Below are 22,359 nucleotides of genomic sequence, written 5' to 3'. Positions count from 1 at the left end.
CATATATGCAACCAAACATCGGGTGAAAGTTGCTTTCCTATGATAAGACCTCATATGCAGGCAACCAAATAGCGCGCCAATGACATATGTATTTTACTCTCAGACCCTTCTCAGCCTTTCCCGTTTTTCTCGTCTCAGCCAGGCCTAGCTAAGAAGTAACCAAACATGCCCCTATGAGCATCTCCACTCGTGCCCCCAACAGGCCCCCAGGACATTTTTTAGCGCCCGCACTCAAAAAACGGCCAGTCGCGCCCCCACGAGCCTGTTTTTCTCCGGTTTGGGCCAAAACTGGCGCAGGCGGACCCAGGCCGAACCGGCGCGCTGGGGGCGCCGGGGAAACCGATTTTGGCGCGAACGGGAATGGGTCCGCCGAGTCAGCGACGCGCCGCTTCGTCGTCCTCATCGCCTCGGTTCCCGTGGGAATCAATGCCAAGGCTGCCACGCCGGTCAGCCTCCATTGATGCCTCACGGGCGGTGCAGCGAAGGCGGCGCGCCGCGTGTCCCGCCCGCTCCTGCCACGCATCACCCGGCATGCAAGTTCTCACCACCCCGCTTCGGCTAGAAAAGCCGACCTCCCCGCCGGTGAACACCACAGTCGCCACAACTCACCTTCTCTCGCCTCGTCTCACCACAGAAGCACCTCTCCCCCTCTTCCCCCTGCCGACGAGCAATGGCTGAGCGGTACCTCGGTGATGCCGCGACCGCGAACGGCTTCGGCCACCGCCATTTCCGCGAGGACGAGGTGCGCCTCCTCTATGAGGCCGACTATCCGGCGCCCCTAGACATGCGGGTGTCGGGCTCGTGGAAGTTGAGCGCCGCAGGTGTCCCAGTGCACACCGGGGCTAAACGGCGGGCCGAGATCGCATGCATCCATTCGTCGCTGTCAGAGGAGCAGCGGAACGAGCCGAGGTACGCCGCTGACAGCCACACGCTGTGGATGATGTACTTCTACCGTCGCCGCGAAGACCAGATCGCCTCGGCCAACGGCACCATCCCCCGCGGCCGACACAACACCGACGGGCGATGCGAATGGTGGGGCATGCCCGGCCGCACCCTCGAGGCCGTCCTCGACCACATTGAGACTGGCAACACGCTGAGCCTCGAGTACCCGGCGCACCTGTCCTTCTCTCGTCATCGTGGTAGCTCCTGGACACCGCGGTGAATGGAGGCCGCAACCTCCTCATCGTTGGGCTCCGGATCGCTCTCCTCCGGGTCGCCAGTGCTCCGCCCCGTCAAGCCGAAGCCGCAGGAGACGCCGCTTGGGCGCCGCACCCGCAGCGGTGCCCTCGTCATCAACTAGGGCGGCCGCCCCTCCCCGCGTTCCCTCCGCCTAGTTCGACCGAAGACCGAGCCGGGGTTGCTCCCCATCAAGAAGGAGCACGCGGAGATGGCCGCCGCCAACAAGACCGCCCTCAAGTAGGCGAATGCGGACTACGTCCGCGAGCAGGTGGCGCGCCAGCGCCGGGCCTACGAGGAGATCAAGGCCCAGCGCCGCGAACGCGAGGAGGGCGGCAGCATCGTCCTTGATAGCGACGAGGAGGACGCGCCCGGGCCATCCAACCCCCCGCGCGTCGGCGACCCTGATCAGGGGTGCAGCAGGGATGGCGGCAGCTCCGGCGGGACGCAGGGCGGCGACGACTACGATGGCGGCAACTACACCCAGTTCTACAGGCTCCTCGGCATGTAGAAGGCGGGCGGCGACCGCGGCGTAGTAGGGCTAGGCATAGTTTGTTCGTTTTCTATTTTTTGTACAACTTTGAATGAAAAAATCGCTGAGTTTGTGCCAAATTCGAATCAAATCGCCGAGTTTGCGATGAGTTGGGGGTGACGACTGGGAACGCAATCGCCCCCACGCTGAAAGTAAGCGCCGGTTCGGCCCAGACGACGCTTTTTCGGCGTTCGGGGGGCCCGAACGGCTGGAGATGCTCTAAGGGCAACTCCAGCGCACGACCCCAAATGGACGTCCGTTTTGCCTGGATTATGTCCGTTTGGGTAGGGCAATGGGGTCGTGTCCGGGCCTGTCCTGGGATGCGGTGGCCGTGCGCCCAACGCGCGGACGCATCCTTTGGCCCCATCCTGCCCGCCACGGCCAAAAATGCCCATATATTCATATTTCAATGTTCAAAACTAGTTTGCACGTCCAAATATTAATTGTCTGGAAATAAAAATAGTTTTACAACCCAATCGAAATTGTCTCTAATAAAATAGTTTTACAACCAAATCGAATTTGTCTTGAATGAACATAAGAGCCAATACATCTATTGTTGCCAATGTGAGTCCACACATGCTCAACCAAGTCATTTGGAAGATCCAAATGAGTGTGCCAATCACGCAGATCACGATGAAATTGGGCAAACTGTTCAAACGTGGCCGGTTCTTGGTGTAGGGGTTCAACATTTTCACCTTTAAAATCAAATCCTTGGTCGAAGATGTTGTTATTACGCTTGTCCTCGACGATCATGTTGTGCATGATCACACAAGCAGTCATCACCTCCCAAAACTTCCCTTCATCCCATGTCAGTGCAGGGTTTTGAACGATACCCCGTCGGGATTGAAGCACACCAAAAGCATGTTCCACATCCTTTCTAGCACTCTCTTGCATTTAGGCAAATCTCTTTCTCTTCTCACCTTGGGCTTCGAGATTGTCTTCACAAAAGTTGACCACTGGGGATATATACCATCAGCTAGGTAGCATCCCTTGTTGTACTGGTGGCTGTTGATCTCAAAGTTGACAGGTGAGGAGTGGCCTTCTGTAAGCCTTGCGAAGACTTGAGAACGCTGCAGCACGTTGATATCATTGTGAGAACCTGCCATGCCGAAAAAAGAATGCCATATCCAAAGATCTTGCGAAGCCACCGCTTCTAATATGACAGTGCATGCTTTAACATGCCCCTTGTATTGGCCCTGCCAAGCAAATTGACAGTTCTTCCACTCCCAGTGCATACAATCTATGCTGCCAAGTATGCCTGGAAAGCCTCTAGCTGCGTTGGTGGCCAACAACCTTTCTGTATCAGCAGCATTTGGCTGCCTCAAGTACTCAGGGCCAAACACTGCCACCACGGCCTGGCAGAAGTTGTACAGTGACAACAGACATGTGGACTCACTCATACGCACATAGTCATCCACCAGATCGCCTGGAATTCCATATGCAAGCATGCAGATGGTCGTGGTGCATTTCTGGTAAGAGGAGAATCCAAACTTGCCAAGGGCATCAGTCTTTCACTCGAAGTATGGGTCATGAGCAACCACTCCCTCTCGGATACGATTGAACAGATGCCTTGCCATACGAAAATGGCGACGGAATTTATCCAGCTTGAAGAGCGGAGTGTTTGCAAAGTAATCGGCATAGAGCAGGGCGTGGCCTCTCTCTCTGTTGCGGTTCAGGTTGGGAGCACGACCAGGACTGACCCCCTGTACCGACAAAGCTGTCATTCAATGTGGTCGTGAACGACCAGTGCAGCCACCACAATATCTTCGTCATCCGAGGACGAATCATCCGATGAATAAATGAAGTGGTTGAAGAAAAATTCATCTCCACTGTCCATACCTTTGTGGGCAAAGTGTCAAACACCTTGGGGTCGTGGTGGCAAAGAGGCCGCGATAATCACCTCGATGCAGCATGGGTGGTTGGCAGCCGGCTACTGGCCGCTCTGGAACACTCGACGGAAGCTGTCGTGGTCCTTATCCGTCGCCGGCGGTCGTATCCCCTCTGGCACCGGCTACGACGGCGACGACCAAATCTCCTCCAAGCGATGGCCAAAACTCCTACGAAAGCGCCGACGTGGTGGCGACCATGTCGAGACGTGGTTTGGTATGGACGGCCGGGGGTAAGCAGTGAGGAGGTGGCCGGAGAATAGTGGCGGCGCCGACGCTGGGGTGGGGTGGGGGAGAGCGGGTGGAGGCGAATGGACTGCTAGTGTCCCCGACAGGCGGGCCACGGGAGGACAAGGGCGTGCATCCATCCCGTCTGCGCGATGTCCGTTTCACCCCAAACTCGACGCAAGTTTGGGCCGGGAATGGGTCGAAAATGGATGAAATCCGGACATTTGTCCGTTTGGGGCTGCGCTATTCGTCCGTTCTATCCCAAACGGACACACCCGGACGGCATGGAGTCGCGCGGTGGATTTGCCCTAAGAGCATCTCCAGCCGCGCCCCCAATAGGCCCCCAGGCGATTTTTTTCGCGCCGGCACCCAAAAATCGGCACAGTCGCTCCCCCAGGAGCCTGTTTTTCGCCGGTTTGGGCCGAAACTGGCGCCGGCGGACTCGGGCCGAACCTGGCGCGCTGGGGGGCGCCGGGGCAAGCAATTTTGGCGCGAACGAGCCGCGGGCCTGCCGAGTCAGCGACACTCGCCTCATCGTCCTCACAACGCCTCGGTTTCCCGCGGGGAATCAATGCCAAGGCTGCCGCCGGTCAGCCTTTCACTGATTCCTCACAGGCGGCGCGGCGACGCCCCCCCTCCCGCCACACGTACACACGGCGCCCCGGCCGCTATTAAAGCAACGCCTCCCCCTCGCCTCTGTCCACACCCGCTATGTTATGCCTCTCCCTCCCCGTGCTTTGCCTCTCTCTCCCCGTGCGCAGCCGCCGCCGACGTTCCTCCCCTCGCTCCCCAAGCCCAACCGCGACGATGGGCAAGCGATTCCCCGGCGATGGGGCGGCGGTCAACGACTTCGACCGCCACTCGCTGCACGAGTGGGAAGCGTACTTGCTGTTCGAGGCCAACATCCCGGCGCCTCCCGACATGCGCGTTGGGCCCGGGGGTGGAGGCTCAGCGCCGGTGGCGTCCCCATTGCCCCGCTGCCCGACGTCGACGCACGTGCCGACTACTTCGCCAACGAGGTCGACCGCGTGCGGGCGTCGCTGATGGAGGAGCAGCGCGCCCTCCCGCAGTACGCCGCCGGCAACCATGAGGTGTGGGCGGCGTACTTCCAGCACCGGCAGGCGCAGCGGCTGGCCTCCACCAAAGGGGCGACGGTGGTCCGGGGCACCAAGAACAGCGAGGGGCGCCGCCTGTGGTGGGGCGCCCCCGGCCGCTCGCTTCACGCCATTCTCCGGCACCTTGAGGGCGGCAACAACCTGCCATTGACGTACCCTGCCGCCCCGGGCCGGGGCGGCGGTCAATGGATGCCAAGGAGGACTGTGTCCTCTTCTTCCTCCTCCCCCCGCTCCTCCTCCTCCAGGTCGCCGGCGCTGTTCAGCGTCAAGGCCGAGCCCGCGGAGACGCCGCTCGACCGGCGCACCCGCAGCGCCGGCATCGTCATCAACGAGGGCGGGCGCGCCTCCTCCTCGGCTCCTCCCCGCTTCGTCAAGCCGAAAACGGAGCCGGGGCTCGCCGCCTGAAGACGGAGCCCGGGCTCGCCGCCGTGAAGACGGAGCCATGACTCACCGCCGTGAAGACGGAGCCGGGGCTCTCCGACGAGGCGGCCTTCAAGTGGGCGCGCGAAGACTGGGCGCGGACAGAGCTAGAGCGCCAGTGTCGCACCCTAGAGCAGTTCGCCGCTCGGCGCCGTGGCCGCGGCGAGGGAGGCGTCGTCGTTCTCGACGACGACGGCGATGACGACGTGCCGTCACCGGTCCGCCAGGGTGACCCCGGGCAGGGGCGGCCGCGTCAAGAAGGAGAAGGACGGCGACGAGGACAACAGCAACAGCGGCGACTTCGCCGCGCTCAGTGCGTTCTTCCTGTAGTCTAGGCCTTTGTTTTTTAATAAATTTCAAGTTTACTATATAAAAACTGTTTAAGTCGCCGAAGCTTATGTCTTCTAAAAATATTTTTTAAAAATCTTTTGGGCCAATCCTGAGACCGGCGGCTGGGAACCGGTCCATTTTTTACCCCAGGGGACGAGCCAACGGCCGGAGATGCTCTAAAGACTCGTCGACTCCAGTCCGCCGGCGCGGCTCACAAAAAACCACTGCGTCGTCCGCCCCGCGCCTCCGCCGTCCCGTTTCGCCCACGCGGCGGAACGCCCATCAGACATGGACGACTCGCGCCACACGCTCCGTTAAAAAAAAAGTTCTCTCCCAGCTCCCTCCCTCCCCGCGGCCTCGCTTTCCTCTCGTGTCCTCGGCAGCCTCGAGCAGCACCGTGCCGTGCGCGCGGCGCGATGGCGTGCGCGGCCCCACCCAGCCCCCTCCCCGTGGTCTCCCTGCCCGCGCGCCGCCGCGGTGCGACTGCCGCCGCGGCCGCCTCCTACCACGCCCCCTCTACCCGGCTGTCGAGGCGTTCGTGGCTCTCCACTGGAAACTCGCCCCGCTCTCGGCTGCGGACCCAGGCCTCCAAGGCCGAGCCGGCCGAGGAGAGCCTTCCCGCCGCGCCGGGCCCGTCGGAGCCCCTGCCCCAGCCACGTACCAGGTCGGCGCCAATTTCTGGACTATTTTACTTGCGATTTCTGCATTTCCCTACTTCTGGTTGATTCGTCAAGTTTCCTTATATTATAAAGTAAAAATAATGGTATTGTTGATTTTTTTCCCTTTCTTCGTTCGTGTGCAGTACATGGAATTGGAAGGGCTACAACATTCGTTATCAGTGCGCCGGAACGTCTGGCCCTGCACTGGTTCTAATTCATGGTTTCGGGGCAAACAGGTGCGCATCGTGCACGCATACTCTTGTTTACAGTTCGCTAAGTATTTGCAGGCAACAAAAGTAATTCAGTGATCATAGATTCATGGCATAGCCGAATAAATACGGTTTAGGACTGCCGTTACGCTTTGGTACCAATTTGCCAAAGTGTCCGGTTGGCGCACTGTTCTTTGAGAAGTATTGAAGTGCTACTGTGCTATTAATGCAAGATTAGACTAGTAAGCAATAGCTAAACAACCCACACACAAAAAATGACAACGACACACTATGCATCCACCGTACCAAAAAACTTGAAATGAAAATCCAATCATCGAGGAACAAAAAAGACACATATCCAATGTGAATAGTGGTGAATTCAAAATCTGCTATGAATATAAGTTAAGACTTTTGGTCTCTGATGATAAAGTATATAAAAAGCTTTACCAGTTAAATTGTTGGGGCAACTATTTGGAGTAGCAATCTATAACTATTCATAATTGATCTCAGTTTGTTAATTTCTTTTTCACCTTTCCTATTTGGAAATATAGGGCTTCATTTATGATAAAAGCTCAATATGCATTGCTCCTGGCAATAATACTTGAACTATTTGATCTTAAGCTAAATTAGTTTTTTTCTTTGAGCGAAAAAAGTAGGGACGGCCCCTACTGCGCCATTTTGTATTTTATAAATAAATGTGTGTGTACATATGGGAAGAACTAAAAACAGGGGAAAAGGTTCTACTGTTTACAAGCTGTCTAGCCAATATTGCATGTCATCTCTGAGGCTAGGCCTGGCTCTATGCATAACAAGAGCAAAAGAGACTTTGAAAGAGCTATGCATGAAGCAATGGATGGTTGTTAATTTTCAGAGATCTTTCCATTTCTCTGCAGCCATATGCTCCAACATCCAATAATCATGATCTCCATGAAGTGCTCATAAGAGTATCTTTGCTTGGCTTGCATGATCATCTCAAAGAAATTTGTATCAGTTTCCCATTCGGTACCAATACTTTTTTTGGCGGGTGATTCGGTAGCAATACTTCAATACCCCACCAGAAACCTTGGCTGAATGAACATCCAAAAAATAAGCGAAGTAGATCTTCAACAAGACATTCATCACAGAGAACACATGTACTAGATTCAATGTGGAAGTGTTTCCTGAGGAGATCTGTAGTGTTGACTCTGTCTTTGAGAAGCAGCAAGTTTTTCAGACCCATTTGATAGGCAATGGTATGTCACAAGTAACAATTAGGGCTTTATATATTTTTCTGGTGCAGAATGATTCATCTCCCATAGGACTTTTGGTTGCGTTGGCTAGTGCATGATGCTTGACATCGCTCAGGTGATGCAGTTGCTGATGTCCCTTACAGACAGGGGCAATTGGAATAGATCATAAAAGTTATTCTGTGCTGCACTAATTGCCTGAAACATAGAGATGTTGTCATCCTTGGCAAATGAGTGTAGTTCTGGATATTTGCTTTGCACAATATTGCCATTTCATATATCTTTACATAACATCATAGTTTTTCCATCACTAGCAGTACAAGATGCAAGCCCTCTGAACAGATCATTTGATCCCAAATAATCTCTCAACCAAAATGATCCCTTGGGTGCAGCTGCATGGGGGACTGTATTTTCAGTATAGTAGGCATTCCATAGCAGATTAACCCATGGGATGTTCTCATGGTTATAAAAGTTGTGGAGGAGGGTGGTGTTTTGAGCCCAGAGATTTAGAACACCAAGTCCACCTTGTTCTTTAGGTCTGCATATATATCTTTTTAGCTAGCAATGCGTTTACCTATTTTGTGAATATCTTTACCATACCATAGGAACTGTCTGTATGATTTTTCATCATGTTGTATGATGGTGATATGAACTTTAGAGGTGCACATAGCATGTATTCATGGAAGAAATGACAGAATTGATTTAAGTGAGTCTGCCAGAGTATATTAGTTCTTCTGTTAGAATCTTTAAACTGGGCTAGTGGTAGGATCACAGTGGTGCATTCCTGCTGACCAAGGTTCAACTCCAGTCATGATGGAATTTCTGGTATCTCACCTGAGGCTGGCCATAGTGGGAGTAACTTAGCTCGTAACATAACGCATCCCAAGGCGAATTTGCTTATGTGGCAAGTAGTTAATGCGGAGAGAGATGTTTGTGGTAACATAATATGTTACCGTAACATAACGCACCCCAAGACAAAATGAGTCTACATCCAAATAATTGAAGATTTGCATGATACTACGCATATGTTACTACCCACTATGGAGGTAGTAACTACTGACATATGCATGTTGCTAGTCTGAAGTTATTTCCCACTATGACCAGCCTCAGACAGGGGTGGGCTCTACCTTAATTTAATTCCATGAGGTCTCTCCCCTGTTAGACTGGGTTTCTTTTTCTTTTGTTAGAATCTTAATGTTTCCTCTCCCCTGTAAGTTAGCCGGCTTCCCTTTTCTTAGGAACCTTGTACTTATTTCTCTTCTTTTCTCAGTGACCATTGGCGGAAAAATATTCCTGCTCTTGCCATGGCAAATAGAGTTTATGCAATTGATCTAATTGGCTATGGGTATTCTGATAAACCTAATCCACGTGAGTTCGAAGAGAGCTTTTATACTTTTGAGACTTGGGGAGAACAGTTGAATACATTTTGTGCTGAAGTTGTCAAGAGTGATGCTTTCTTCATATGCAATTCAATTGGAGGTATGTTGGATGTTTATGCAGAGCAATGGAACATTCTATTTTTATATAGCCAATGAATTTATAGCAATATCCTGGCTATCCTGGCTCAGAAATTAAAAGTGTTAATATTTCTAATTATTACCATGATGAGTAAGTGAATGACGCTGATTAAAATTAGATTGATCAACAATCTTGTGTTTATTTATTTATATGTGAACTGGAGACGATTTATTTTAGCAGAAACATCTTTCTCATCCCTTGCAGTTGTTTCATTATTCTGCAGGGCTTGTTGGTCTGCAGGCAGCTGTTATGAAACCCCAAACATGCAAAGGTATTGTTTTATTGGATATTTCATTAAGGATGCTTCATATCAATAAGCAGCCATGGTTTGGAAGGCCTTTCATCAGATCATTTCAAAATCTCCTAAGGTAACTCACATTATATGCTTTCTCGTTATCATGGTTCGCACTAGTAGTTTGGTATAATGCCTTTTCTGATTGTCAGGAACACTGTTATTGGGAAGCTCTTCTTTAATGCTGTTGCAACACCAGAATCCGTGAAAAATATTCTTTGTCAGGTAATTATTTTAACCTACTATCTTTATAAAGATACTATACCACATAATACTCAGATTACAAACATCATGAATAGGTAGAAGCAAAAGATCTGGATTGCTCCAATTGAATCATATGAGGATAAACAAATCCTTCTCAAAATACAATTAGATGTGCCATAAACATTACTAGTATCAGAGCTAAGGCCTGTAAGCTTGATCCGAAACTGAAAGCTACTATAAGCCCTAAACCAAAATCATGCCTATAAGCTTGCCTTTCTCCATCTGAGAGAAAATTTTACAATTTACAACTATTCATTTTCCATAAGACTGGCAAAGTGTATTCTTCCCATTAATATTTATTTATTTATTTATCTCTTATGTAGAAGTTTGTATGTTTACAACTATACAACAACAACAACAACAAAGCCTTTAGTCCCAAACAAGTTGGGGTAGGCTAGAGGTGAAACCCATAAGATCTCGCAACCAACTCATGGCTCTGGCACATGGATAGCAAGCTTCCACGCACCCCTGTCCATAGCTAGCTCTTTGGTGATACTCCAATCCTTCAGGTCTCTCTTAACGGACTCATCCCATGTCAAATACGGTCTACCCCGCCCTCTCTTGACATTCTCCGCACGCTTTAGCCGCCCGCTATGCACTGGAGCTTCTGGAGGCCTGCACTGAATATGCCCAAACCATCTCAGACGATGTTGGACAAGCTTCTCTTCAATTGGTGCTACCCCAACTCTATCTCGTATATCATCATTCCGGACTCGATCCTTCCTCGTGTGGCTCTGGCACATGGATAGCAAGCTTCCACGCACCCCTGTCCATAGCTAGCTCTTTGGTGATACTCCAATCCTTCAGGTCTCTCTTAACGGACTCATCCCATGTCAAATACGGTCTACCCCGCCCTCTCTTGACATTCTCCGCACGCTTTAGCCGTCCGCTATGCACTGGAGCTTCTGGAGGCCTGCGCTGAATATGCCCAAACCATCTCAGACGATGTTGGACAAGCTTCTCTTCAATTGGTGCTACCCCAACTCTATCTCGTATATCATCATTCCGGACTCGATCCTTCCTCGTGTGGCCACACATCTATCTCAACATACGCATCTCCGCCACACCTAACTGTTGAACATGTCACCTTTTAGTCGGCCAACACTCAGCGCCATACAACATTGCGGGTCGAACCGCCGTCCTGTAGAACTTGCCTTTTAGCTTTTGTGGCACTCTCTTGTCACAGAGAATGCCAGAAGCTTGGCGCCACTTCATCCCTCCGGCTTTGATTCGATGGTTCACATCTTCATCAATACCCCCATCCTCCTGCAGCATTGACCCCAAATACCGAAAGGTGTCCTTCTGGGGTACCACCTGGCCATCAAGGCTAACCTCCTCCTCCTCACACCTAGTAGTACTGAAACCGCACATCATGTACTCGGTTTTAGTTCTACTAAGCCTAAACCCTTTCGATTCCAAGGTTTGTCTCCATAACTCTAACTTCCTATTTACCCCCGTCCGACTATCGTCAACTAGCACCACATCATCCGCAAAGAGCATACACCATGGGATATCTCCTTGTATATCCCTTGTGACCTCATCCATCACCAATGCAACACTATTCATTTACAATTGAATCATATGTATGTTTGCCCCATTGAAGTTGCAGTGTAGCTTCTTTATTTATTTATTTATCTCTTATGTAGAAGTTTGTATAAGATAACTTGTATCACATTAATGTCTGTCATTCAGTTTAAAAGAATGATGCCTGATGGCACATTGTTTTGAATCTGATAAGGGGAGAGATATAGTATGCATGCATGTTATAGCAAGCATGTGAGTTGTATACCTTGCATTCTAGAGGACAGTTTCATTTGGCTTAATTACACGCTAATAGGATTTCCCTCCCAGAAACTTGCAACTGAAACAGCTTCATGCAAATAAAATAATACTATATCGGACTTTTTTCATGAACCATGGAGATGCTTTTGTTTAATTGTCTCTGAAGTACAGGATCTGACTTTCTGTTTTACTTATTTAAAGTTTGCTTGGATAGTTTCACTTACATTGGAACTTATTTTCTCAACCTTTTCTGTTTTAGTTATTTAAAGTTTGCTTGGATATTTTGACTTACATTGGAACTTGTTTTGAAATTCCAGTGTTACCATGACACGTCCGCTGTCACAGATGAATTGGTTCAGATGATCTTGCAGCCAGGGCTTGATCCCGGTGCTGTGGATGTATTCCTTGAGTTCATCTGCTATTCTGGAGGTCCTCTACCTGAAGACTTACTACCCTTGGTGAAGGTTAGGATTCCCCAGTTGTGTTATTGACCGTTTCTTTCGATTTTGTTTGTAATACAAGCTAGGTTTTGTTTTGGATTGTGCAGTGTCCAGTTTTGGTAGCTTGGGGAGAGAAGGATCCATGGGAGCCTGTGGAACTTGGAAGAGCCTACGGGTCTTTTGATGCTGTTGAAGATTTTGTTGTCCTCCCGAACGTTGGACACTGCCCTCAGGTGCTCTATCGGCAGCTGGGTTTAGTTGAATATTTTTGTGCTGTAATCTACCTATCATTTTAGTAACAATCTCTATGCATCAAGTAACATCTGTCTCACTTGTTTGTATTTGTCCTTGCAGGATGAAGCACCTGAGCTTGTAAATCCACTTGTTGAATCATTTGTTAAGCTCCATAGTTAGTACATGGGTAGATTGTTTCCTCTTTACATGGGTACATGGTCAACTCGAGCGAAGAGTTGCTGGAATATGGGGATGCCAATTTTATTTGAGGATCACAAACTGGCCGTTCTTTTGTAGGCTGTGGTAAGAATCTTTACCAGTTACCACAAACACTTGATGTGAAATCGATTGTAGAAAATACTGCATTGCTTATTTCATTGGGAATAAAATTTGCAATTTCTCTCTGCAGAACTTCCATTTGAGCACTGGCGGGAAACACATTTATAGTTGAGGTATGAGACATGAGGAGGAACTATCTGATTTCATCTTATTACAGCAGAAGAACCCGTCTCCTCAGAACGGAGGTCAGTACGAGCAGCACAGGTGTTTTATTCTGTTCGAACTGTTGGAGGTTCATCAAAAGTGAACGCAAGTAGTTCATATGTATGTTTGTATATAATTTTTTTCCTTGTGTCCATTAGTCAATGTTACCAATCTTCTCACTTGAGGTTTCTTTGCGTACAGAAAAAGAGATTTGCATATGTGTGTTTTGTCTCCACAGGTTTAAAGTTTTCAGTATTACTAGTATCATCTTGAAAAGGCAACAATCTTGGTTGCGCTTTTCTGTATTGTTCGAGCAGGTTTTAAAATTCTGGCATACTTTAGTTTCATTTACGTGTCTGCACTGTATTTGCTTTGTATTTGGTTCTGACACCGTGCTCATTTCTGGGATTTTCATATCCGTCTCTGCTTCCGCTAAGAATACGAAAATAAATGTGGCATAAAGTTTACCCGTGTGGTCGTAACATCGGCTGCTACATTTCATGATATGACGAGTTAATTGCACGTTGGTACCACACTTGCGCACCTACTCACGAATCAATACCACTACTCGTGCATGTCGCAGTTCAGTACCAACTCAGGGCCTAAGTGGTGCATAACGGACTGACAGCCGTATAAGCGCGTATTGACCGCGTATCCGATAGGTCGGGCCCACATGTCAGGTGACACGCTGGCCGAATCGGCGCGTGGACGGGTCGCTGACTAGGACGAGGCCGGTGCGGTCGGTTATACTCCATGGGCTCGGTCGGTTACATGGGCTCGGTCGGACTCGCCTCACTCTCGCTCGACCTCACTCTCACTCTGGCTCTTCCTTCTCTCTCCGATTCGCCGCCGCCCGCCGCTTGCCTACCGCCGCCGCCACCTCAACCGGCTTGCCGTCGCGCCATGGAGGACGAGAGCAGCCAGGACTCAAGCGTGCAATACATGAACCTCTCCGACGACGAAGCCATGCATTACCGGGTGAGTTGTAGAGCTAGGGTTAGGGTTGGGTTATCAGTTGGGTTATCAGATTTGGGATTTGGGGGGATTTGATTTGATTTGGGGATTTTGTTTTCCTTTTGTTCCTGTAGATCCCTGCTAGCATTGAAGACCAAGACTACAGTGGCATTGAGACAACACCCAGAGTTCTTTGCCATTAGCATGGCGTGGCGGCTGAGAGGCGTGTAGCATTCGAAGCATTTAACACGGGCAGGAGGTTCTTAGTCTGTCCTATGAGTGTAAGATTCTGTCCAAACTCTGTGTTAATTGTATTGTTTAATCTAGCCATGTGCATAGAATTGTTCAGTCCAGAGCATAGAATTCATGTTCTTTAATCTAGCCATGTGCTGATGCACATTGTTTAATGAGTACTCTTGTACCATAGCTGTGATGGTCATTTTGTAGCTGTGATGGTCATTTTGTAGTTGTGTTTGGCCTGCCTGGCCACACCACCACCAACCTGGAATTGTATTGTTTAATGGGTAGCTGTGAGGGCCATTTTGTAGCCATTTAGTACTACTGATGCTAATCAGTGGATTAGAAAATGTGTTGATGCTTGCCATGAATATTTAATTTGGCCAGTAATTTTATAATTGGTCAACAACTTAGTTTCCAGTGCAAATAATCATTGTTTAGCTCACAAGAGTACTCACTTTGCAAATTATTTGATTGTTTAAGGTCAGAGAGATTCAATGTTAGAAGCTCAAAATTCAGTTAGTGTTTAGTGTCAGAGGTTCATTCTTTAGTTGGCTATATTATTAAAGTTGTTTCTCAAAGATGCTTAAAGTTCATTTTTTAATTCAGTGGCTAGTCATTTAGGGTCCTACATTGTTTAAAGATGCTCAAAGTTCATTGTTTAAAGCCAGTTGCTCAAAGTTTATTGCTTAAATAATTTGCCTAGGAGATTGATTTTGCACATGCTATGGTTGTTTATATTGCAGGAAGATGACAACTGTGGTATTGTTCTCTGGGTTGACCCAGAATGGCCTCCTACATTGCAGAATGCCTTGTTGAAGCTATGGGAAATGTATCATGACAGCAAGAGTCCTAATAGGCTTTTTCCTAAAATCAAGGATATACTTGTTGAACACCTTAGATAGGTTGTTAACAACCAAATTTGTCTTGCAGTTAGTGTCAAAAGCATGCCTTGTCCATGTTTTCTTAGGAATTGCATTAAGCCAGATCCAAGCATCCTCACACTCATTACTCAAATCATTCATAGCAATATTAAACTTATATTCATTGTAAGCATAACTGGCATTATCCATGCATTTCTTTAGATCTCCCCCCCTAAAACCAGCATTCTGGAAATTTGCATATAAGTGTCTAAGACAATATCTCTGGTGGCAGTTTGGAAATACTCTATTCACTGCATTGAGTAGCCCCTGTTGAAATTACAACAGCAAACTAAGCTACTGACTACAGATATAGTTGAAAAAAAACAAACCTAAGCTACTGAAATCACACAGCAAACTAAGTACTTACCTTCTGTCTATCTGACATGATAGTATAAGGACCAAATTGGCCAACTTCTCCTCCTAGACATATCTTGAGTTGGTGCAGAAACCAGCACCAATTTGCTGTATCCTCCTGACCAACAATGGCAAATGCAATTGGATAAATGTTGTTATTGCCATCTCTGCCAGTGGCAGCAAGGATCTGTGCACCTGTAGTCAGCTTAATAAAGCATCCATCAACACCTGTTTTGCAAAAAAAAGAACCAATTAAGTCAGTACATAGCAAAGAAACTACAGCAAAGGTGTAATCATGTACATAGCAATGAAACTAAACCAAAGAAACAACTAACTAACCAATGAAAGGTCTGCATCCATTGAGAAATCCCTCCCTTGCTCCATTTAAGCAGAAAAACATTGCATGAAACCTTGGCCCCGGATGTGGTATTTTTTTGTTGCTTTAGGGACTAGAGTTGTAACTATAACCCTACTTCTAGGGTTTGTCTGCATGATGGTTGCTGCATAGTCCCTTAACCTGGGATACTGCTTCTTGTGCTCTCCTAAGACAGCTTCCACAGCTAAGTTTTTGGCCCTATAGGCCATGTGCTTAGGAACCTCAACACCATACTTCTCATTGCAGGCATCAATCAGAGTTTGTATGCTAGTGGTTGGATCAGACCTGAACAATGACTCATATGTCTTTGCAAGCCACTTTGCACTAACCCTAGAAGACTCTGTAGTGCTAGGGCAAGTGTGCTCCAGGTTCATTTTTTTATAGCAAAAGTCTTCTCACCTTTGATCACAGCAGCAACAATGTGGAACTGACAATGCTCATTTCTGCAACATGCAATGATCCTTTGGTCAGAGTTTCTATGATATCTGAAATCTCTTGCCTGTGAAATGTGCAAGCTCAATAGAGCATCTCTGAATTGCTGCTGATTTGTGAAGCACATGTACTTACATAATTGCTGGTGTGGGTGCTCCATTTTTTCATTGAACCATATCCTAGGTTTTCTTTTCTGTGCCCTACTCTTCTTGCTTTTCTTTAGGACAAATTGCAGTGGCTCATGCCCATCATCTTCACTATCCATCAGCCAACCAGTTTCTTCTTCATCTGATGAAGGAATGAAATCTTTCTTCACCTCCTTTAAAACACTAGAATGTGTTCTAGTGGTGGGGCACCTCCTAATTGGCAGCTTCTGTCTCTTCTTTGGAGGTTCTACCTGCAACTGTTGAGCTACCTCCACATTCAAGCTCTCCTCCCTCTCTTCATCCCCACTCTCTTCCTCCTCCCTCTCAAACAGATCCTCAACCTCAGTGTCACCCTCATAATGCAGTTGTTCCTCCTCTTCTGACTCATCATCTGAATATTCATCTTGATCATCTGCTAGTTGTTCCTCATCTGCTTGTCTCTTTCCATCTATTATCTCTGTGTCTTGAGAAATCCTGTACTTCTCCAAGTAGTTGTCACTGTCATATGCCCCTTCTGAATTATCACTACTGTAATATCCCTCCTCCAACAAAACTCCATCCTCCATCACAGAATTCAGCTTTTGTTTACCTAGATTTTTGCTCTCTTGTGTGCAAAAACCACTAGCTTCAACATTGGTACTACTACTGCCCTGACTATTAAAAACAACCCCTTGGTCATCAACAGCAAGCACAGCTGGCTCACTGAGATCATACACAACTGGTGGTGCATAAAGAATGGTCTGTAGTTCAGCATTTCTCTGAATTGCAGCACTGTCAGTGGCTGTTGCTCTAACTAACAGATTCAAAACTAAAGTATGCTCATGCTGCTTCTTAATTTGCTGCAATTTCATGTTTGTGTCAATCAAGTCTAGGCCATGCTCTCTCTGCTCTCCTATGCATGTGTTCTCCATGTGATACAATTCATCAGAGAATGTAAATCCTTGTGTATGCAACAGTGCATACAGATTGAGAAAAGTGACATCAGAACTGCATATCTTCCTATCCAAATTATGTAGGGCATCAAAGTGAATCCTAACATCCCAGATAGCCTCCTCCACACTACAAGTGCCAGCAAATTTGGACATTTTCATTAACACTAACCCTAGCCCCCAAATTGGAAGAAAGAACAGAGGAGAGGGAGGAGGACTTACAGCACCCCACCACATCCATGGGTCCAGTGATGGCTCGTGAAAGGGTTGGCGACCCAGATCTCTGCCATCCGCAGGCGCTGCTCCATGGTCAGCGGGGCCTCCTCCATTTCTTCCTCGCCGCTCGAGTAGTACGACGACCTGTCGCCGTCGCCCTCGGCCAATCCTGGGTGCGCATCGGCCCCGAGGCCAGGAAGATCTCCGTACCCGCCCACACCGCCACCGCTGCTCGAGCCGCCGCCTACACCGCCGCCTCCCGGATTCGCCGTCGCCATTGACACAGAGGAGCACGGGGAGGAGAGGGAGAGGGGAACGAGAGTTAGGGTTCGAACCGGCGGCTCGGTTCGACCTAGATCGTTAGGTCGGCCTCGTCCTAGTCAGCGACCCGTCCACGCGCCGATTTGGCCAGCGTGTCACCTGACATGTGGGCCCGACCTGTCGGATACGCGGTCAATACGCGCTTATACGGCTGTCAGTCCGTTATGCACCACTTAGGCCCTGGGTTGGTATTGAACTGCGACATGCACGAGTAGTGGTACTGATTCGTGAGTAGGCGCGCAAGTGTAGTACCAACGTGCAATTAACTCTGATATGACGCACATCCGTATTGTATTCTCCTTTTCAATATCATGCGTGGAATGCTTCCTGGCCCGTCCGTCCCCCTTCTAATTTCTCCAGCCCTGACAGGAGCACATGAACAGTTAATCCGTTGAAATCAATGCCAGGACTGTTGCCAGACGGAAGTCGGAAATGGATGTTCTAGTCGCATATTCTCGCGAGTTGTTGGCTGCTTGCCCACCTAGGAACCACTAGTACTCCATGAATGTGAACGCTTGCACAGTCCCACTGGAAGACAAGGCTCGTTCACCCCCGAATATCCAGCTGATAATTGGTCAGCTGCCCCGCGTGATTGGTGTGTGAACCAACTAAACAAACCAACACGCAGAGCATGAACGTGTCTTTCTTATCGCAAACCATCCCTCGACGAAGGCCTGGCCGCCCTGTCGTCATGCCAACCACTACGCGCATCTTGCAATAATCTGGCATATTACAAGTCCCCGCCTTCTTGTCGAGATCGATGCATGTGTTTGCCCATGACTGACCGGACCTGCTCTACAAGTCTATAACAATTACTAGCACAATGCAGCTCATATCCCGTACCTAGCGGCGGATGGTGGCCTTTTGCCGCACGTTTTATAGTCTATCCAAATGTAACGATCCCTTCTACGCTGGCTGGTCTCCAACTAACACACGTCCGGACCGGTAGTCCAGACGGGCACGAAACACTAAACAACGCACCTTGTAGGTACGCATGGAAAGTGAGGTTGGTGTCGTGATACATATGATTAGATGGATAATGGATCAGACCAGAGCAGACTTGTCTTCTCCCAGGGGTGGAAGAGCCGTCAAGCCAAGCCACACTTACTCAAGGCCAGCAAAGCAAAGCAAGGCTAGAGCGAAAGCCAGGGCGGGCTACAAGAAGTGAAGTCATCGGCAATAAAAGCACCGTGCTTACTTGCAAGTAACCACAGGCAGAGGCAGGCCACTGTGTCTATGTACACATAGTTTCTTGAAAGGGGTAGCAAAGGTATAGCCAATAAGCCAGCGAACAGCGACCCTTGCCAAGCCGGCGCCGATCGAAAGGGACGGGTAGGCGGACGGACTCCCCGCCAAGCGCCACCCATTTAAAAGGCACACCATCAGCGCTCGCTTCCTCTCCAGCTGCGTGCGGGTGACTCGATCGAGATCAGACGACCCGTGCACGCCTCGAGCAAGCAAGCCTCGCTCGGCCTAGGTTTCTCGATCTTCTCCCGGCGTTCTCGTCCTCCTCGTTGCTGTCGTCGTCGGTGGCCGGCAATGCAGAGGGGCAGGTCGTGGTTCGGCTGCGTGCCCATGAGCAAGGCGGCGCTGCCCGTGGAGAGGGATTTTGATCTTCCTGCGGTGAAGCCGTCGTGGCCGTCCTCCGGTACGTTTGCATGTTCATGCCGCCATGTGTTTTTGCTCTTCTTCTCAAGAAATAGTAGTTAAGAGGCGGCCTAATTTAGGCATGTCGAGGATGCTAGCTTTGGCTGAAACTACCAAGGGGACAGAATTGCTCTATATATATTAATGTGAACTCATTACGACATTCTAGATAGAGTACGTGATCAAGTTGGGGAGAATATGGATAATACGCCCAAACCAGGAGCATATTCCAGACCCATCGATCACATCAACATGTTTTGGACGTTATGCTTTGTCTTCATTCACAATAATATTTGTGTACAATTTTTTGTTTTCTGTATTTGGTTACGACTTACAAATTTGTGTGCCGGACACAATGATGCCGATCATCTCAACAGTTTGTTTAGATGTCATAACAGCATAATTCAGTACAGTACTTCTTACACTTATGTAGCTAGTCATATACATAAATCGGCTAGAAAATCCTGCCGCATGTTGAGTTCTTGCACTTACATTACATATAGCTATTGTGTTTAACTAGTCCGAACTTTCATTAGCTTGGTTTTGTCAACTCTGAAACATTTTGGTTGACCGCTGGCATGCATTGCTGTTCCAGTTTCAGACGGAGGATTCGCAAAGGGCAGCATCGACCTGGGAGGCATCGAGGTGCGCCAAGTCACCACCTTCGCCAAGGTCTGGTCCACCACGCAGGGCGGCCAGGACGGCCTCGGCGCCACCTTCTTCAAGCCGGCGCCTGTCCCGACCGGATTCCACGCGCTCGGCCACTACGCACAGCCCAACAACCGGCCGCTCTTCGGCCACGTCCTCGTCACCCGAGACGCTTCCGGCACCGGGGCGCTCCTTGCCCCGCCGCTTGACTACGCCCTTGTCTGGTCCAGCGGCCAGGACGATGGTGCGGGCTTCTTCTGGCTCCCGACGCCGCCCGACGGCTACAAGGCCGTCGGCGTGGCGGTCACGGCCACCAAGGACAAGCCGCAGCCCGGCGAGGTCATGTGCGTCCGCGCCGACTTCACCGACGCGTGCGAGGCCGAGGAGTCGGTGTGGAGCAGCGACAAGGACGGCTTCAGCGCCACCGCCCTGAGGCCGGCGGTTCGCGGCATCGACGCCCGGGGCGTGCACACCGGCACGTTCCTTGCACGGAGCGACGTCGCGCCGGCGAGCGTCTCAGCCTTGGCGTGTCTCAAGAACAACAGCGCGGCTTACACGTCATGCATGCCCGACCTGGCTCAGGTGAACGCCGTTCTCGCGGCCTACTCGCCGCATGTGTACCTCCACCCCAACGACCCGTATCTCCCTTCGTCAGTTACGTGGTTCTTCGAGAACGGCACGCTGCTGTACCAGAAGGGCAACCCGACGCCGACGCCCGTGACCGCCGACGGCTCAAACCTCCCGCAGGGAGGCGGCAACGACGACGCCTACTGGCTGGACCTGCCGGCGGACAACGGCCAGAAGGAGCGGGTCAAGAAGGGCGACCTCGCGGGTGCCAAGGCGTACGTGCAGGCGAAGCCGATGCTGGGAGGGACGGCGACGGACCTCGCCTTGTTCTTCTTCTACCCGTTCAACGGCCCGGCGCGGGCCAAGGTCGGCCCCCTCACCATCCCTCTCGGCATGATCGGCGAGCACGTCGGCGACTGGGAGCACCTGACGCTGCGCGTGAGCAACTTCTCCGGCGAGCTGCTCCGGATGTACTTCTCGCAGCACAGCACGGGCGCCTGGGCGGACGCGTCGCAGCTGGAGTACCTCGACGGCAGGCCGGTGGCGTACGCGTCGCGGCACGGGCACGCGTTCTACCCCAGGGAGGGGCTGGTGCTGCAGGGCGACTCGAAGCTGGGGGTCGGGATACGGAACGACTGCGCCAAGGGGAGCAGGATGGACACCGGCGGCGGGCGGTGCGAGCTGGTGTCGGCGGAGTACCTGGGTGCTGCCGGGAAGGTGGCCGAGCCGGCGTGGCTCGGGTTCGAGAGGGGGTGGGGGCCGAGGGAGGAGTACGACATCGGCCGCGAGATCAACCGTGCGGCGAGGATCCTGCCGCGCGCCATCAAGGAGCGGCTGGCTCAGCTGGTGAACAAGCTGCTGGTCGGGGAAGGCCCCACGGGGCCCAAGATGAAGGGCAGCTGGAGAAATGACGAGAGGGATCCCTGAAACGTTCCCGCTCATTGCATGCGCCGGGAACGTTCTAGTGTGAGGCTTCATTCTCTCACCGTCGTCGTCCGATCGATATTATGCATTGATCTGACGGTTAAAGAGAATGCCCTCACGCAATTTGTTCTTGGTAGATGTTTCGTCTGTACATTCATGCAATGTGTGTCATCTGTTGTTCTTTTTTTCGTAACAGGTGTTTTATGCGTGTGTTGTGTTGACTGGGCCGGGATTCTTTGGTTGTAATTATTGCTTGTTTATATAACTTTCTTTGTTTCTTGTTAGTCTGCATATGAAATTTGTCTGAAGTCAAACTTTGTAAAGTTTGACCAATTTCATAGTAAAAAATATCAACATTGACAATACGAAATTAATTCTCATACTATATAACTTTAATAGGAGTATTGTAGGAGAGAGGCGATTTGGAGGCCGAGCTCCATGGAGGCCTTTATTTTTGAAAAAATCAAATTCAAACTTTTATGGTTCAAAAAATTCTGAAAAAAGTATGTGTGTATGTAAGGATGTATCCCACATGTGATGTAGGGTACAACCCTAGTGGCCCAATCTTACATGATTGGAGGGGATCCTACGAAGAACACGAAGAACACGAGGGGAAACACGAGGGAAAACGAGAGGAACACTCAAGAACAAGTCCAATCACACATCCACTAGACAATCAAACACACAAGATCCACAAGGTACATGAACAACAAAGGGAAAGATACAAGGTAAAGTTCATCTCCAAGAGGAGGTCTTGATGGGGTCCACCCGTGAGGGGGTCTTGAATCCAAGGTGGATCTTCTCCGAAGAGGTGTCGGTCCCTCGCGGTGGAGTAGATCCATATGGATGAGCAAAGTTCTATCTCAAATGAGCTAAACCTATGCTAACCCT

The 22,359-nt window shown here is 49.9% G+C and overlaps 3 protein-coding genes across 3 annotated transcripts; 2 read left to right on the top strand and 1 right to left on the bottom strand.

Moving 5' to 3' along the window:
• The first annotated feature begins 5,866 nt into the window (after positions 1-5,866).
• LOC109746943 (uncharacterized) lies at positions 5,867-13,141 on the top strand. Its single transcript, XM_020306043.4, has 9 exons — positions 5,867-6,351; positions 6,490-6,582; positions 9,052-9,260; positions 9,523-9,667; positions 9,744-9,816; positions 11,955-12,101; positions 12,185-12,310; positions 12,432-12,614; positions 12,721-13,141. Exons 1-8 carry the CDS (start codon positions 6,104-6,106, stop codon positions 12,489-12,491), a joined length of 1,101 nt encoding a protein of 366 aa, XP_020161632.1. The 5' UTR covers positions 5,867-6,103; the 3' UTR covers positions 12,492-12,614; positions 12,721-13,141.
• Positions 13,142-14,806: 1,665 nt separating this feature from the next.
• On the bottom strand, positions 14,807-17,639 carry LOC141040848 (uncharacterized). The gene is made up of 4 exons (XM_073506963.1): positions 17,368-17,639; positions 16,038-17,275; positions 15,276-15,490; positions 14,807-15,175 (listed from the first exon to the last, which is right to left on the bottom strand). Exons 1-4 carry the CDS (start codon positions 17,637-17,639, stop codon positions 14,807-14,809), a joined length of 2,094 nt encoding a protein of 697 aa, XP_073363064.1.
• Positions 17,640-18,887: 1,248 nt separating this feature from the next.
• Positions 18,888-21,752, top strand: LOC109746953 (hypothetical protein At1g04090). The gene is made up of 2 exons (XM_020306048.4): positions 18,888-19,330; positions 19,925-21,752. Exons 1-2 carry the CDS (start codon positions 19,222-19,224, stop codon positions 21,469-21,471), a joined length of 1,656 nt encoding a protein of 551 aa, XP_020161637.1. The 5' UTR covers positions 18,888-19,221; the 3' UTR covers positions 21,472-21,752.
• The last annotated feature ends 607 nt before the right edge of the window (positions 21,753-22,359 follow it).

Source organism: Aegilops tauschii, chromosome 2 (genome assembly GCF_002575655.3).
Source record: "Aegilops tauschii subsp. strangulata cultivar AL8/78 chromosome 2, Aet v6.0, whole genome shotgun sequence".
NCBI lineage: Eukaryota > Viridiplantae > Streptophyta > Magnoliopsida > Poales > Poaceae > Aegilops > Aegilops tauschii.
The sequence above is the reverse complement of the archived record's forward strand: the minus strand, read 5'-3'. Positions and strand labels throughout refer to the sequence as shown.

What these genes read in the sequence shown, in the direction of transcription:
- LOC109746943 (XM_020306043.4), top strand. Translation starts at nt 6,104, where the DNA reads ATGGCGTGCGCGGCCCCACCCAGCCCCCTCCCCGTGGTCTCCCTGCCC. An exon ending in CTGCCCCAGCCACGTACCAG is followed by an intron (nt 6,352 to 6,489) that starts GTCGGCGCCAAT and finishes GTTCGTGTGCAG; the next exon opens with TACATGGAATTGGAAGGGCT. An exon ending in CATATGCAATTCAATTGGAG is followed by an intron (nt 9,261 to 9,522) that starts GTATGTTGGATG and finishes ATTATTCTGCAG; the next exon opens with GGCTTGTTGGTCTGCAGGCA.
- LOC141040848 (XM_073506963.1), bottom strand. Translation starts at nt 17,639, where the DNA reads ATGGCGACGGCGAATCCGGGAGGCGGCGGTGTAGGCGGCGGCTCGAGC. An exon ending in CATGGATGTGGTGGGGTGCT is followed by an intron (nt 17,276 to 17,367) that starts GTAAGTCCTCCT and finishes TGGCACTTGTAG; the next exon opens with TGTGGAGGAGGCTATCTGGG. An exon ending in TGTTGCTGCTGTGATCAAAG is followed by an intron (nt 15,491 to 16,037) that starts GTGAGAAGACTT and finishes TTTGCAAAACAG; the next exon opens with GTGTTGATGGATGCTTTATT.
- LOC109746953 (XM_020306048.4), top strand. Translation starts at nt 19,222, where the DNA reads ATGCAGAGGGGCAGGTCGTGGTTCGGCTGCGTGCCCATGAGCAAGGCG. An exon ending in GCCGTCGTGGCCGTCCTCCG is followed by an intron (nt 19,331 to 19,924) that starts GTACGTTTGCAT and finishes TTGCTGTTCCAG; the next exon opens with TTTCAGACGGAGGATTCGCA.